This window comes from Pelobates fuscus, chromosome 13 (assembly GCF_036172605.1).
Source record: "Pelobates fuscus isolate aPelFus1 chromosome 13, aPelFus1.pri, whole genome shotgun sequence".
In the NCBI taxonomy this organism is placed as follows: domain Eukaryota; kingdom Metazoa; phylum Chordata; class Amphibia; order Anura; family Pelobatidae; genus Pelobates; species Pelobates fuscus.
Window position 1 is genome coordinate 59752653 of NC_086329.1, and position 16269 is coordinate 59768921.

The window sequence follows — 16269 nt, forward strand, 5'->3', positions numbered from 1 at the left end:
CTGATGGCCTCACACAGACTCCCCACACTATGGTTCATAGCCATAGATCATATCCCTCCTTTACCCCGTGGGGGTGATAGATCCAGGCTGTTGCTCCAAAGAGAGGCATATCGGATCTAAATGAACAAATTGTGTACTCTATGTTTCTCTGATTATACAGCATAGTTGCTGTTGTTTCTAGATTGATTATTCAGCATTATATATAGTTAGTGATATGCATTTTGGGTATGATATAGACGTATATCGTTGTATATATAATTGATTCAATGCTTTCCTATGGGGCTGTCCTAATGTGAGTGCCGCACATGCGGAATACATACCCCCGACATCGGGGGAGGAGGAGCGAAGGCAGAGCCTGACCCAGCACCAAGGGACATCGGCACTTGATCAAGGAAAGGGACAAAAGGGTTTTTACCCTTTCATCCTTAGGGAGGCATTTTAGGCTAGGAATGCAATTTTGTATCCCTAGCCTACCATTTCCATTTAAAGGGATTATATATTGCCAGGAAACAAACCTGTTTTCCTGGCACTATAAGCTCCTAGAGAGCCCCCCTTCAGCCACTTACCTGAATCCAGTGCCGATGTCTCTCGGCACCGCATCATGCTCTGCCCACGCTCTTTCCCCGCCGACATCAGCTGGCAGGGGAGGCCTAATGCGCATGTGCGGCAATGGCCACGCGCATGAGAAACACCCCATAGGAAAGCATTATTCAATGCTATCCAACGGGGAAATCTGATGCTGGAAGTCCGTTTGGATTCCGGAAGCCCTCCAGAGGGCAAACTTAGAGCTGTAATGTAAACACAAAGTGCACCCAGACTAATTTAATTAGCTGAAGTGGTCTGGGTGCCTACAGTGTCCCTTTAAGTAGGAAAAAAAAAAAAGGTTTGGTAAACCACGTGGTTTACCAAACTTCGCCCACCCCCCCACATTTTGTATTTTAGCAAGGGTTGGGAATACTTGCTGGTTCACTGCTGCCTTCCACCTTTTTATTTTAGGGAGCCTATTCATTTTTGTTTCATATATATAGTGTCCCTTTAATTGAATATGTGGGATAGAAAGTGAGACAGTGAGAGATCATGGCAGACATTGAACAGTGTACATGAGGTCACGTTTTTAAACAAGCCTGAAAAAGTGTGCGTGAGTGTGGAAAGAAGGCATGAGGGTAACAGAGAGCAAGACACTAATAGAGTGAGCGAAAGTGAGAGAGTGTGTAGGAAAAAGAGAATGAGAGTAAATGTATTGTAGATGAGAGAGCGTGTATTAGTTGCCCAATAACAGCAGCTCCCGCATCACGTGTCCTCGGTAGTCACGTGGTTTCTGGGACCTCACAGTTCCTTTTAGCCGCTTACATTAATGGTAAAGCCTCTTTTTGTGCAACGAATTTCTTATTGGCTGGTTTTCGACACGTGGGTGTGCAACCCTCGTTTTGCATACCACAGCGTTACTGCTTCAATAAGAATGGCAGGTACAGTGCATTCTGTATGGAAATGTTTAGAAGACTTCTCCGAGGAATCCAGGGGTAAGACTAATGATAAGTGATCGGACACGGCTTATAGACCTGTTCGTGTTTATTACATGCTCACGTATAGCAAAGTCCTGGAACATGTATTCCACATGTAAATGAAGTGTGTGATTTATGTTGCCCATGTAAAGTAGATTCGTTCTTTAGTAAACTTGAAAGGCATTTTGATAACGCATATCGTTAACCCAGGTGTCACTTGCAGCCCAAGTGAAACATTATTTTTTAACCTAATTTGCTACCCACATAAACAAGTGTATATATAACATAGAAGTATGTAGACCTTGTCATTTTCACTCTATGTCAGATTACAAAATTGCATGTTATATTTTACAAAGTAGTGTGTAGAAAGTAGCTCATTCAAATAATTCAACCAAGGGTTTTTTTTTTTTTTTGTATTTTTGTTTTTTTTGTTTTTACACCTTAACATTATTAGGGCTTAGGGAGAGAAAATCTAAATGTGCCAGAGGGTCACATATTTGCGTTATTGCAAAGTTAAAGGAACAATCCAGGCACCAAAACAACTTTATCTAAATTAAGTTGTTATTGTGGCAGGAGACCTCTGGGCGCATTCTTACCTTCAGGGCTTAAACAGTTTTTAAATGTTTTAACCCATTCGTGACCGGTGACGCTTCAGGACCGTCATCGATATTTTACCGTTGAGGACCGCTGATGGTCCTGAACTGTCACAACGGTAAGATGTACTTACCCAATCGCCGTTGTTACCCCGTCGGCGATCTGCGGTGCTCCCGGTGTGGGGAGACTGCCTGCAACCCAGGCAGTCTCAACCGTGGCAAATTAGGACCCTGGGGGCCATGTGATCGCTCAACAGAGCGTTTTTTGCCTGCAGGGGGACTGTCTGTGCAGGGGGACTGTCCCTGCAAGTGTAAAATAATAAAAAAAATGTTAATGTTAATAACAATCTAATATATTATATATATACTCTGCCAAATGAAGCCAGCACTCAAGGACTTGAAAAAAACGAAAAGGGTTTTAATCCATAGAACTTGTCAACGTTTCAGTTTACATCAGCAAACTTTCATCAGGACATTGATGTAATTAAGCACCACAGAAATATCCCTGAAGTTATAAGCCTGGTTCTCCAGCACGTCTTGGGAGGCTATAAGCAATGACAGCAGACACACATCCTTCCCATCCAGGATTTCTTTCCTAATGGAGTCTGGGATGGAGTGAGCTGGTGACACGAAAGGTGACGTATCTGAGGCAGGAGCTGAAGGGGGAAGTATAGGGGCGGGTGTTGGTGCAGCAGAGACTGCCGGGTGAGGGCTGAGAGGCCAGGGAGGTTACCTGGGGAGGCGATGGCACTTTCCACCTTGCTTAACCTGCTGTTCAGGGTCTGCATATTGGCCAGGATTGCCGCAAGGGTATCCTGGGTGGCTGTGCAAGCGCCAGATGGTTGACCTTGGGAGCTAGTGCCTGGCCTAGGCTCGGGGGCCTGATAGGTCAAAAGCCTGTAAAGTTTCGCCTTACAAGCCGTAAGCCTAAGTTCGGCCGTAATTTTAGGAATAGTCCATGCTCTCAAGGACGTAGGGGCAGAGGGTGCAAGAGATTCGCCTGGAGACTCGGGTCTGGTAGGAGTAAACTGAATCTCATTGGTAGGCAACTCGTCAATGGGAGCCGGATCTTGAGACATTCTAGAAACTAATTAATGAATTGGATATATTAGGGGCGTATGAGATAATGAAACGAGGGGGGGGAGGGCAGTGGGGGGTCCTAAGGTGAACTGGATTGTAAGGCTATTGCCGAAGCGAAAAGCTTAACTATGACTAGTGACAGATGAGGCCCTACTAGTGCCAAGTGGCTGTGAGAGGCTCTATGATTTGGCCGAGGTAAATACGTGGCCACAGATGTGGTGGCAGGATGTTGACCTCTCAATGACCTTTAAGAGGTTCAAAACGTATGGCCATGGAAAGAGGCCCTGACTATGGCCCTATAGAAGGGCGAATGAGGCGTTTACCTGTGATTTGGACGTGGGGCCGTACCTCCGTGTTGAGGTGGGAGATGGCCTTGCGGGACATGAAAATACCTCATTAATCTAGATCCGAAGCCCAGTCCCTGTAAGCCAGTTCACGCACCTTCTATGGGATACTTGGAAATTATGTAATGGTGGATACTACCTTTGAGTATTTAAGTAGAGGCACGGTAGTTGGCGATATCGTAGAAGAAACCTAGGGGTTTGAGACAGATGTTGATCTGTGTGAGCGCAACGTGAGATCCTGACAGAGTGACAAGTTTAGAGTGAAGTCTGCCTGAGGACTTGAAAATACAGACACTGAAGTAAATAAATACAATACCTGGTTTGTAAGACAAGAACCAGGACTTGGCAATTTAGCTGTAATATACAACAAAATGGACGATCTGTGGAGACCAAAGACATTTTAACAGAGCTAAGATTAACATCTGCACCTAAAGAAATGGTATAATATTGTGTAATTTGAACAGCTAAGTTCGTTAGATTGGGCAAATTACAGAAACCTTTATTAAACATAAAGAAAGGAACCAACCAATAACGTAGAAAACCACAAGGTGGCGATAACCGCACACTAACTGGCATATGAAAACTGACACAAGCGCAATGGGAAAGCATGTGTGAAAGTTTTTACATATAGAAGCATTATGCAGTGATATCTATTAGAAATGTGTAAAAATTGAGAGTGCATCCTTTACACATACTGTTAATAAGCATAGCATGAACTCTGAGAGCCAACATACATTATCCTAATGCAGTTTCACATAAACAATAAGTTACCTAGACAACAAGTGTAATGTTAACCGAAGCCGGTATGTAGTATTGTGAGAAGGGGTATTTACATACCGCGAGCTCTACAAGTTCGTGGGGGGGCGGCCCCCTGGTAAGACCGCCGAGCGGCGTGGAGGAGACCGGAATGAGGGTGTAAGTATGACTCATGGTTGGCTGTTAGGAAGCCAGATAGCCACACCGGACGGAGGATCCTGCCGGAGACTGCAGCTGGATAGGATTCCCGGACCGGAAGTTGAGCAGCAACACTCGAACTTCAACGTCAGAGGTGAGTAGGGGCTGGGAGATTAAGTAGGGGACTTACTCCTCCCACAAATTCAGGCCTAATGGCCTTTCTATATATATATTTGTTTGTGCGGTTGTTCGGTAACTGAACCATATAATCCCAATTGCACGAGCAGAGTCTTTTTAACATTATATTTCACAGGGTCCATAGTCTGTGGGCAGGAGGCTGGCAAGCTAATGAAAATATTATGATGTGACACAGGTTATTTTTATGAAATACCGTATATACTCGAGTATAAGCCGACCCGAATATAAGCCGAGGCCCCTAATTTTACCCCAAAAAACTGGGAAAACTTATTGACTCGAGTATAAGACTAGGGTGGGAAATGCAGAAGCTACTGGTAAATTTCTGAATAAAATTAGATCCTAAAAAAATTATATTAGTTGAATATTTATTTACAGTGTGTGTATATAATGAATGCAGTGTGTGTGAGCGCAGTGTGTGTGTGATGCAGAGCCTTGGTGGGGGGTGGGCCTTTTTTTATTATTTTTTTTAATATTAATTTGTTTGTTTTATTATTATTTTTTATTATTATTTTTTTTTTTATTGTAAAATTTTATTTTATGTATATTTTTTTTTCGTCCCCCCCCTCCCTGCTTGTTAGCTGGCCAGGGAGAGGGGCTCTCACTCCCTGGTGGTCCAGTGGTGTGCACTGTGTAGGAGGGGGGGCTGGCAGAGAGTTTACTTACCTCTCCTGCAGCTCCTGTCAGCTCCCTCCTCCTCCTCGCCTGTCCGGTCTGCTCCCTCTGCCAGCTCACACTAAGTCTCGCGAGAGCTGCACTATGACCCCGCGGCTCTCGTGAGACTTACACTGGGAGCTGACAGGAGCTGCTGAACGGACCGGCGCGGAGGAGGAGGGAGCTGACAGGAGCTGCAGGAGAGGTAAGTAAACGCTCTGCAGCCCCCACAGCCCCCTGTCTGTATTATGGCAATGTAAATTGCCATAATACAGACAGTGACTCGAGTATAAGACGAGTTGGGGGTTAATTAATTTTTATTAATATAAAATACACTTTCAGTAAAATTACGCGTGCGTGTGTGTGTGTGTGTGTGTGTATATATATATATATATGTGTGTGTGTGTGGATATAATAATGTTAAAATATATAAGTAATTTTATTCTAACTGTATTTTGATATTTATATCAAAATACACTTAGAATTAAATTATGTATATATAAATAAATTAAATATACTTCATCATGTATATTTTTACGTAAGCTGACAGGAGCTGCAGGAGAGGTAAGTAACGCTCTCACAGCCCCCACAGCCCCCTCCTACACAGTGCCCATCCACTGGACCACCAGGGAAGGAGCCCCCCTCCCTGGCCAGCTAGCAAGCAGGGAGGGGGGACGAAACAAATAAATTAGTAATAAAATAATAATAAAAAAAAATAACATTACAAATAATAAATAATAATAATAAAATATGAAAATAATTAAAAAAATAATAAGTAAATAAAAAAAATAATGAAAAAAAAATATTAAAATAATGTAAAAAAAATAATAAAATTGCCCCCCCCCCCCCCAAGGCTCTGCAACACACACATACACACACACACACACTGCACTCATACACACTGCACTCATACACACTGCACTCATACACACTGCACTCATACACACACACTGCATTCATACACACACTGCATTCATACACACTGCACTCATACACACACACACACACACACACACACACACACTGCACTCATACACACACACTGCACTCATACACACACACTGCATTCATACACACACACTGCATTCATACACACACACTGCATTCATACACACACACTGCATTCATACACACACTGCACTCATACACACTGCACTCATACACACTGCACTCATACACACACACACACACACTGCATTCATACACACACTGCACTCATACACACACTGCACTCATACACACACGCTGCACTCACACACACGCTGCATTCATAATATACACACACTGGAAATAAATATTCAATTAATATAATTTTTTTAGGATCTAATTTTATTTAGAAATTTACCAGTAGCTGCTGCATTTCCCACCCTAGTCTTATACACGAGTCAATAAGTTTTCCCAGTTTTTTGGGGTAAAATTAGGGGCCTCGGCTTATATTCGGGTCGGCTTATACTCGAGTATATACGATATATATATATATATATATATATATATATATATATATATATATATATATATATAAACCTGTAAAGGGTTATTCAGGGATTCCTGACCGATACCAGTGTTACAATGTAACTTTCATTAATTTGGGGGGGGGAAATGGTTTGGAAAAGGCAAAGTGCTAGCACTTATAGCCCTATAACTTTCCAAAAAAGCTAAGAACATGTTAATATTGGGTATTTCTAAACTCGGGACAAAATTTAGAACTATTTAGCACCGGTGTGCACCGGTGATTTTGGGGGTCAAAGTTAGAAAAAGTGGCGCTTTTTTGTTTTCCCATTATATTTTATAACAAAATGCATAGTAAATTATATGATATGATATGATGAAAATAATGGTATCTTTAGAAAGACCATTTAATGGCAAGGAAAAACGGTATATGATATGTGGATGAGTAAGAGGAAAACTACAGCTAAACACAAAGACTGCAGAAATGTAAAAAGAGCCCTGGTCCTTAACGGTAATAAAATTGAAAAACTGTCTGGTCACTAAAGGGTTAAACTGAACCCTCCTTTACAACATGCGGTTGAGACCGGCAACACGACACTATAGACAACAAGTTTCCCAAAACTGTCTGTTTTGAAGAGTGCCAAATCCAGAATATCACTCAGTTTCTTCCCTTTGCCAAGGACTTTAAATTCATACCACTCATTGAGAATTGCATGCATACATTTGTCATGCATTTCACGCAGTGAGAGTTGTTTCTGGAAATGACGAGCCAATGCTGTAATGTCATCAACCCCATAGCCTTGTAATGTTGTTCCCGATGGTCAGGCAAAGGTATCAAACGCTGCTGTGGAACTTCAATATACCTCGGAGTCAAAAATTGCTCTTCCAGATATTTAACACCATGCTAAATCAATTTGACTGTTTCATGTTGGATCGAAGAAGTTGCAGTATGGCTGAGTCATGCAACTGTATGTTTTGATACAGTCCTTTAAGTGATGTTCCACTGATAAATCTCTGCACATGCTGTTTTGGCACATCTTTGAGTGAGTTTAACAATGAAATTGTGTTTTTCACATGCAACTCAAATGTGCTTAAGAAAAGCTCTTCCCTTTGAACAATACCCCCAATCTCCATTTCAAGGTAGTCAAGGTTTAACAAACCATGTGCAACTGCAGAAGCACTGTCTTGTTCTGCAGCAACACTTTCAATGTGGACTGTCACACATTTCCAGTCTTTGCAAGTGCAGAGAGAGCACTGACTTTGATTAATATTATGTTATGCAAGTACTGAAATTTCAGGATTTTTCGCTGAAAATTATCAGCTACCTGCTTCAGCTGTCACATTCTCTTGGGTGAATACTGAGAAAATTGCTACAGCTTCTTTAAAACCGTCGAGGTCATCAATGCGTTTTCCATCTGTTTTAGACCCAACCAAGAATTTGCTTGAATATCTGCCCCTGTTCAGATTGTTTGTTTGAAATAAGGTGCGTGCACACTGAGACACAGGTTTCAGGTAAATTAAAAACTTTGAATGTTTATTTAGAGGGGCGGCAAGCCCCTTATAAAGCACAAAATGCATGATATGCAAAACATGAGATAACATAGAAAGTACATCTTTAACCCCACAGCTTCAGAAGCTGGACATACCCTTAAGGACTCAAGCAATTTTTGCATTTTTTGCTGTTTGTGTTCAAATGCAATTTGCATCTCTCTCATTTACTGTACCAACACGTATTATATACCGTTTTTTAGACAACAAAAAGTGCTTTAATTTGATGTGACATATACATAAATAAATTCTCATTTATTACAAAAAAATTCAAAATAATGTGGAAAAAAAACAAAAACATGCTTTTTTCCCCAGGTTTTGGCAATAATAATGTGTGTATAATATGTCCAGCTTAGGAAAAGTAATTAAAAATAAATTAATTAATGTGTCTTGATTTAGAAAATGCATAATATGTGTAGGATTTCAGTTTATTTTGAAGGTTACAAGTCACAAACTACAAGGTCTAAAATAAAATTTCAATGTGAAACAATTTTAGAAGTTGGTATGTTTGTCTTTGAAGTTTAATGCCCATTACAGGAAGCAAAATTGCCACACAAAAGTATATATTTATATAAAGTAGACATCACAGGCTATTTACCTAAGGTTAGTTTGACACTTTTTGCGTAGCAATTTCACCGCCAATCTCTGCTAAATATTGGAGTAAAATGTTATTTTTTTCTCTATTTTTGGCATATACACACATTACAAGGTTTTTGTAATGTGTATTTCGCAAACCTAGTGTGTGCTATCCCTGTACAGAATCCCATATTGTGTTCAGCTACATCTGCTGAGTAAATCGATACCCCCTATTGTATACCTTTGCCCCTATTCTGTGAAACTACAATGCCATATAGGAGACCATGCTATTTCAGTTTATATAGTTGGAATTTTCATAGATGGTCATATGTCTGATTTTGTGGCATTATAGCCATTTGACTGTTCAAATAACCCCACAAAGGCCTCCCATTTGAGAAAGCAGACACTCCAGGGTATGTTATTAGGCATAAAGAAGCGAAGGGGCTGAGAAGGGTATGGCAAGAAATGTCCACCCTATCGTCAGTCCCTATACCCCAGGATAGACATGTTCATAATCATGGCTTCAAAAATTGCCAGTATAGAACATAAATGAAATATGAAAATAATAAATTTTATTGGTCCCTTCTAGGGAAGATAATAAACACACAAAATGAATAATAGATGTGTATATACATGAAAAAAGTGTAGTAGAAAATATAAAATAGAAATCGTCTGTAGCATGACACACCTTGTTATCACAAAAATGAGTGACACAATCAGAGCGGGTAACTGTCAATGTGTATGTAATCGTAACAGTTACCCGATAATTATCACTAGAGTTGTAGGTGTAAAGACTGGAGCTTCTGTATAGCCGCACACTTTTAAATTACAGAGATAAAATGAACATCTGTATGGCTGAACAGGCTTTTATGGTGAGAGCGTAACGAAGACCTTGTTATTCTATCACTAAAGTGGCAAAAAAGAGGCTATCCGTACGTAACAGTCACAAAAATGAGTGACACAATCTAAGCGGATAACTGTCGATGTGTATGTGATCGTAACAATTACCCAATATACATCACTAGAGTAGCAGGTATAAAGACTGGAGCTTTTGTGTAGCCACACACTCTTAGATTACCGGGATATTATGAAAACATCTGTATGGCTGAACAAGCTTTCAGTGTATATATAGTGAGAACGTAACGATCAACTTGCTATTCTGTCACAACAGTAGCAAAAAAGTAGCTATTCGTACGCAACAGTCACAACTCGCATTGAAGGTAACAATATGCGGTCAAGGTGATTTGCTAAATTAAGAATATGGCAAATCTAACCTAAGACCCGATAGCAGTAGAAACGGAGCCGAAAACGGCACACAAGCTACTCCTGTGTCAGTAACTGTACAGGCAGATTTCTAGTCTAATCAGATTCTAGATTGAGTGGTCCCTGAAAATATGCAGAGTACTCGTCTATTTCTGATACTAGTGCTTTTCCATTTCAGATAGATTGCTGCTCTAGTCTGGTCTAATTCTGGACCAAGTGGTCTGATTTTTTACAGATAGATTACTGCTCTAATCTGAACTAGTTCTGGACCGAGTGGTCTCCCAAAGTACCCAGACTTCTAGTCTATATAGCTTCAGACTACTAGTCTATGCTGATAACTACACAAGTGGTATAGTGAGTAGCGTAGTCGCTCAGACCGGAGTGGTCCCGGTATTAGCTCAACGCGCGTTTCGGCGCTGGCGTGGCGCCTTTGTCAAGAGCTTACCGGAGAGGGTGAGCCCGCCACAATTTAAACCTCCAGGCTCCGCCCATGGAAAGCCCGACGTGATCATTTGCTGAACAGGCAGCGTGAGTCGGTGGGCGGGGTATGGATGGTTGAGTGGCATGTACGGCCATCCGGCATAGGGATAGTCAGAGCAGTTAACCCTATGTTCACCAAATGTCCGGATGGATACTAAAAATAGTCCCTGAACAGGGGCATAAATAGTAAAAGTCATATTTCGAATGAGAACTCGAGCAAGTACTGCAGGGCAAAAACATAAACAAAAGCATATGGTGAAGATAAACCTTATAATATGGTAAAAAGTAAAAGTGCAAAGTGTTATTCAGGTGGATAGGTTGCCAAACAGAAAATTGAAAAGTTTGGTAAATTTGCATATTTGAAGATGCAGCTAAGATGAGATTTAGATGGGAATTTTCCCATCAGGATAGCCTCAGGGGATCGTATGTTATAGATGGGAGCTGCCCCATCAGAATGACCTCCAGGGAGTAATATGTTGTAAACCTAATCACCAAGTTGATAGAATTAACTAGTGAAACACAGTATAATGGATATATTGACCTAGAGTATAGATCATTCAACAGGGTATCCAGATACTGGTTGTATGGACCGATCCTAAGGTCGATGTGGTGAATGGACTCCCATCTCATCTTATGTATTAAATAAATGGTGCAAACGAGAATCCTTCGTTTAGACCCTTGGGTTGTAAAGTTTTGAGCCTGTATATCCAAAAGCTCTCACGTTGCCGGAGAAATTTGTCATAGTCCCCTCTCCTTCTGTCACGTTTAACCAATTCAAGGCCACAAAACCGCAGGCCCTGTGATTTACCTGCGTGACGTTCCTTTAGATGACGGGCAATGGGTGTTTCAATCGTTAGTTTAGGTGATCTAACGTGTTCCTTAATCCTTTCTTTGAAAGGACGGAACGTCTTGCCCACGTATTTGTGGTCACACTCGCACGTGAGAAGATACACCAAACCCGAGGTATTACAATTGAAAAAGGATGTGATGTTGAAGGTCTGTTTGTTGTCACTATCTGACACTTTTTTTGAGTCCCGTTTGATATATTTACAGGCGACACATCGCCCGCATTGGAAAGTACCAGTGATGGGTCTATGAAGCCATGTTTTGATCCCCAGTGGTTTAGACTGGAAGTGACTGGGAACCAACAAATCTCTTAGATTCTTGCCTCTACGTGCCGTAATGTCTACTCTTGGGCCCAGGATCTTTTTGAGATGGATGTCCCCTGTTAGAAGAGGCCAAAATTTTTGAATTCCGCTTTTCGCTCTGTCCCAACCTGCGTCATAGGTTGCGATCATGCGAGGACGGGAGATAGTGGAAGATACAGGTTTCTTTGCACTTAGGAGGGTCTCTCTTTCTGACTCCAAAGCTCGCCTAAAGGCTCTTTTTAGGCACCGATTAGGGTAACCTTTGGCCTTAAATTGTGCTCTCAGGATGTCAGCTTGAGTTTTGAACTCCTGCAAGGTGCTGCAATTCCTGCGTGCCCTGAGATATTGGCCTATAGGGATTCCTTGCTTAAGGGGTTTAGGGTGGAAACTATCCCAGTTAAGGAGGCTGTTGGAGGCAGTCGGTTTTTTAAAAAGAGTGGTTTGAATCACCTGGTTATCGACCGAAACAGTCAGGTCAAGAAAATTGAGAGTCTTCCCACCAAATTCAGAAGTAAATCTGAGATTGTGGTTATTGTCATTTAGGAGGGTTACAAACTGGTTAAATTCATTAACCGTGCCTTTCCAGACTATTAAAATGTCATCTATATACCTAGCCCAAAGATGTATTAGGGGGGTAAAGGATGAAAATTTGGTTGATCTGATAACTACTTCTTCCCACCATCCCAGGTGCAGGTTTGCGTAGGATGGAGCACAAGCTGTCCCCATCGCAGTGCCCCGCACCTGGTGGTAGAATTTATTATTGAATAGAAAGTAGTTATGGGTAAGGACGAATTTAAGTAACTCCAAAATGAACTTAGAGTGTGCAGAGAGGTTGGTGTCTCCCTTTTCTAAGTAGTATTGGACGTGCTGTAATCCCCCTTCATGGGGTATGGAGGAGTAAAGAGCCTCTACATCCAGGCTACAAAGATTCACAGGTTCATGCAGTGTAAGATTTGAGAGGAGTGCCAAGGTCTGTTTTGTGTCCTGGATAAAAGATGGCAGAGATTCCACAAAAGGGCGTAAAATTTGATCCAGGTAGATGCTACCATTTTGTGTGAGGCCGTCGTTACCAGAGACGATAGGGCGTCCCGGTGGGTCTAGTTTATTCTTATGGATTTTGGGTAGGCAGTAGAACGTCGCTATCCTAGGGTTCTTGTTAAGAATGAATTCATATTCTTCCCTGAATAGCAGACCTCTACTGCGACCTTCATCCAAAATCTGTTTGTATTCCTTCAGGAAGGAGTTTGTAGGGTCTGTTGGGAGTAATTGGTAGGTCTCCCTATCGTCCAGGATTTTGAGGGCCATTTTGACATAGTTGGTTGATTTCATCATTACGATGTTGCCTCCCTTATCTGCCGGTTTTATGATGGTCTCCCTGTCGTCTCAGGAAATTTTCATCCTTTACCCCCCTAATACATCTTTGGGCTAGGTATATAGATGACATTTTAATAGTCTGGAAAGACACGGTTAATGAATTTAACCAGTTTGTAACCCTCCTAAATGACAATAACCACAATCTCAGATTTACTTCTGAATTTGGTGGGAAGACTCTCAATTTTCTTGACCTGACTGTTTCGGTCGATAACCAGGTGATTCAAACCACTCTTTTTAAAAAACCGACTGCCTCCAACAGCCTCCTTAACTGGGATAGTTTCCACCCTAAACCCCTTAAGCAAGGAATCCCTATAGGCCAATATCTCAGGGCACGCAGGAATTGCAGCACCTTGCAGGAGTTCAAAACTCAAGCTGACATCCTGAGAGCACAATTTAAGGCCAAAGGTTACCCTAATCGGTGCCTAAAAAGAGCCTTTAGGCGAGCTTTGGAGTCAGAAAGAGAGACCCTCCTAAGTGCAAAGAAACCTGTATCTTCCACTATCTCCCGTCCTCGCATGATCGCAACCTATGACGCAGGTTGGGACAGAGCGAAAAGCGGAATTCAAAAATTTTGGCCTCTTCTAACAGGGGACATCCATCTCAAAAAGATCCTGGGCCCAAGAGTAGACATTACGGCACGTAGAGGCAAGAATCTAAGAGATTTGTTGGTTCCCAGTCACTTCCAGTCTAAACCACTGGGGATCAAAACATGGCTTCATAGACCCATCACTGGTACTTTCCAATGCGGGCGATGTGTCGCCTGTAAATATATCAAACGGGACTCAAAAAAAGTGTCAGATAGTGACAACAAACAGACCTTCAACATCACATCCTTTTTCAATTGTAATACCTCGGGTTTGGTGTATCTTCTCACGTGCGAGTGTGACCACAAATACGTGGGCAAGACGTTCCGTCCTTTCAAAGAAAGGATTAAGGAACACGTTAGATCACCTAAACTAACGATTGAAACACCCATTGCCCGTCATCTAAAGGAACGTCACGCAGGTAAATCACAGGGCCTGCGGTTTTGTGGCCTTGAATTGGTTAAACGTGACAGAAGGAGAGGGGACTATGACAAATTTCTCCGGCAACGTGAGAGCTTTTGGATATACAGGCTCAAAACTTTACAACCCAAGGGTCTAAACGAAGGATTCTCGTTTGCACCATTTATTTAATACATAAGATGAGATGGGAGTCCATTCACCACATCGACCTTAGGATCGGTCCATACAACCAGTATCTGGATACCCTGTTGAATGATCTATACTCTAGGTCAATATATCCATTATACTGTGTTTCACTAGTTAATTCTATCAACTTGGTGATTAGGTTTACAACATATTACTCCCTGGAGGTCATTCTGATGGGGCAGCTCCCATCTATAACATACGATCCCCTGAGGCTATCCTGATGGGAAAATTCCCATCTAAATCTCATCTTAGCTGCATCTTCAAATATGCAAATTTACCAAACTTTTCAATTTTCTGTTTGGCAACCTATCCACCTGAATAACACTTTGCACTTTTACTTTTTACCATATTATACGGTTTATCTTCACCATATGCTTTTGTTTATGTTTTTGCCCTGCAGTACTTGCTCGAGTTCTCATTCGAAATATGACTTTTACTATTTATGCCCCTGTTCAGGGACTATTTTTAGTATCCATCCGGACATTTGGTGAACATAGGGTTAACTGCTCTGACTATCCCTATGCCGGATGGCCGTACATGCCACTCAACCATCCATACCCCGCCCACCGACTCACGCTGCCTGTTCAGCAAATGATCACGTCGGGCTTTCCATGGGCGGAGCCTGGAGGTTTAAATTGTGGCGGGCTCACCCTCTCCGGTAAGCTCTTGACAAAGGCGCCACGCCAGCGCCGAAACGCGCGTTGAGCTAATACCGGGACCACTCCGGTCTGAGCGACTACGCTACTCACTATACCACTTGTGTAGTTATCAGCATAGACTAGTAGTCTGAAGCTATATAGACTAGAAGTCTGGGTACTTTGGGAGACCACTCGGTCCAGAACTAGTTCAGATTAGAGCAGTAATCTATCTGTAAAAAATCAGACCACTTGGTCCAGAATTAGACCAGACTAGAGCAGCAATCTATCTGAAATGGAAAAGCACTAGTATCAGAAATAGACGAGTACTCTGCATATTTTCAGGGACCACTCAATCTAGAATCTGATTAGACTAGAAATCTGCCTGTACAGTTACTGACACAGGAGTAGCTTGTGTGCCGTTTTCGGCTCCGTTTCTACTGCTATCAGGTCTTAGGTTAGATTTGCCATATTCTTAATTTAGCAAATCACCTTGACCGCATATTGTTACCTTCAATGCGAGTTGTGACTGTTGCGTACGAATAGCTACTTTTTTGCTACTGTTGTGACAGAATAGCAAGTTGATCGTTACGTTCTCACTATATATACACTGAAAGCTTGTTCAGCCATACAGATGTTTTCATAATATCCCGGTAATCTAAGAGTGTGTGGCTACACAAAAGCTCCAGTCTTTATACCTGCTACTCTAGTGATGTATATTGGGTAATTGTTACGATCACATACACATCGACAGTTATCCGCTTAGATTGTGTCACTCATTTTTGTGACTGTTACGTACGGATAGCCTCTTTTTTGCCACTTTAGTGATAGAATAACAAGGTCTTCGTTACGCTCTCACCATAAAAGCCTGTTCAGCCATACAGATGTTCATTTTATCTCTGTAATTTAAAAGTGTGCGGCTATACAGAAGCTCCAGTCTTTACACCTACAACTCTAGTGATAATTATCGGGTAACTGTTACGATTACATACACATTGACAGTTACCCGCTCTGATTGTGTCACTCATTTTTGTGATAACAAGGTGTGTCATGCTACAGACGATTTCTATTTTATATTTTCTACTACACTTTTTTCATGTATATACACATCTATTATTCATTTTGTGTGTTTATTATCTTCCCTAGAAGGGACCAATAAAATTTATTATTTTCATATTTCATTTATGTTCTATACTGGCAATTTTTGAAGCCATGATTATGAACATGTCTATCCTGGGGTATAGGGACTGACGATAGGGTGGACATTTCTTGCCATACCCTTCTCAGCCCCTTCGCTTCTTTATTATAATCACTGGGTTATGCCCTGATACCCTGCAACCCTAC

General features: G+C 41.7%; 1 protein-coding gene across 1 annotated transcript in view; it reads left to right on the top strand.

Annotated features, from left to right (window-relative positions):
- The first annotated feature begins 1332 nt into the window (after positions 1-1332).
- The window catches only part of JMJD7 (jumonji domain containing 7), a 149342-nt gene continuing 134405 nt past the window's right edge, over positions 1333-16269 (top strand). Inside the window, exon 1 of the mRNA XM_063440087.1 lies at positions 1333-1520. Within this exon, the coding sequence (XP_063296157.1) occupies positions 1355-1520 (166 nt within the window). The 5' untranslated portion in view covers positions 1333-1354. The remainder of the gene's footprint in view (positions 1521-16269) is intronic.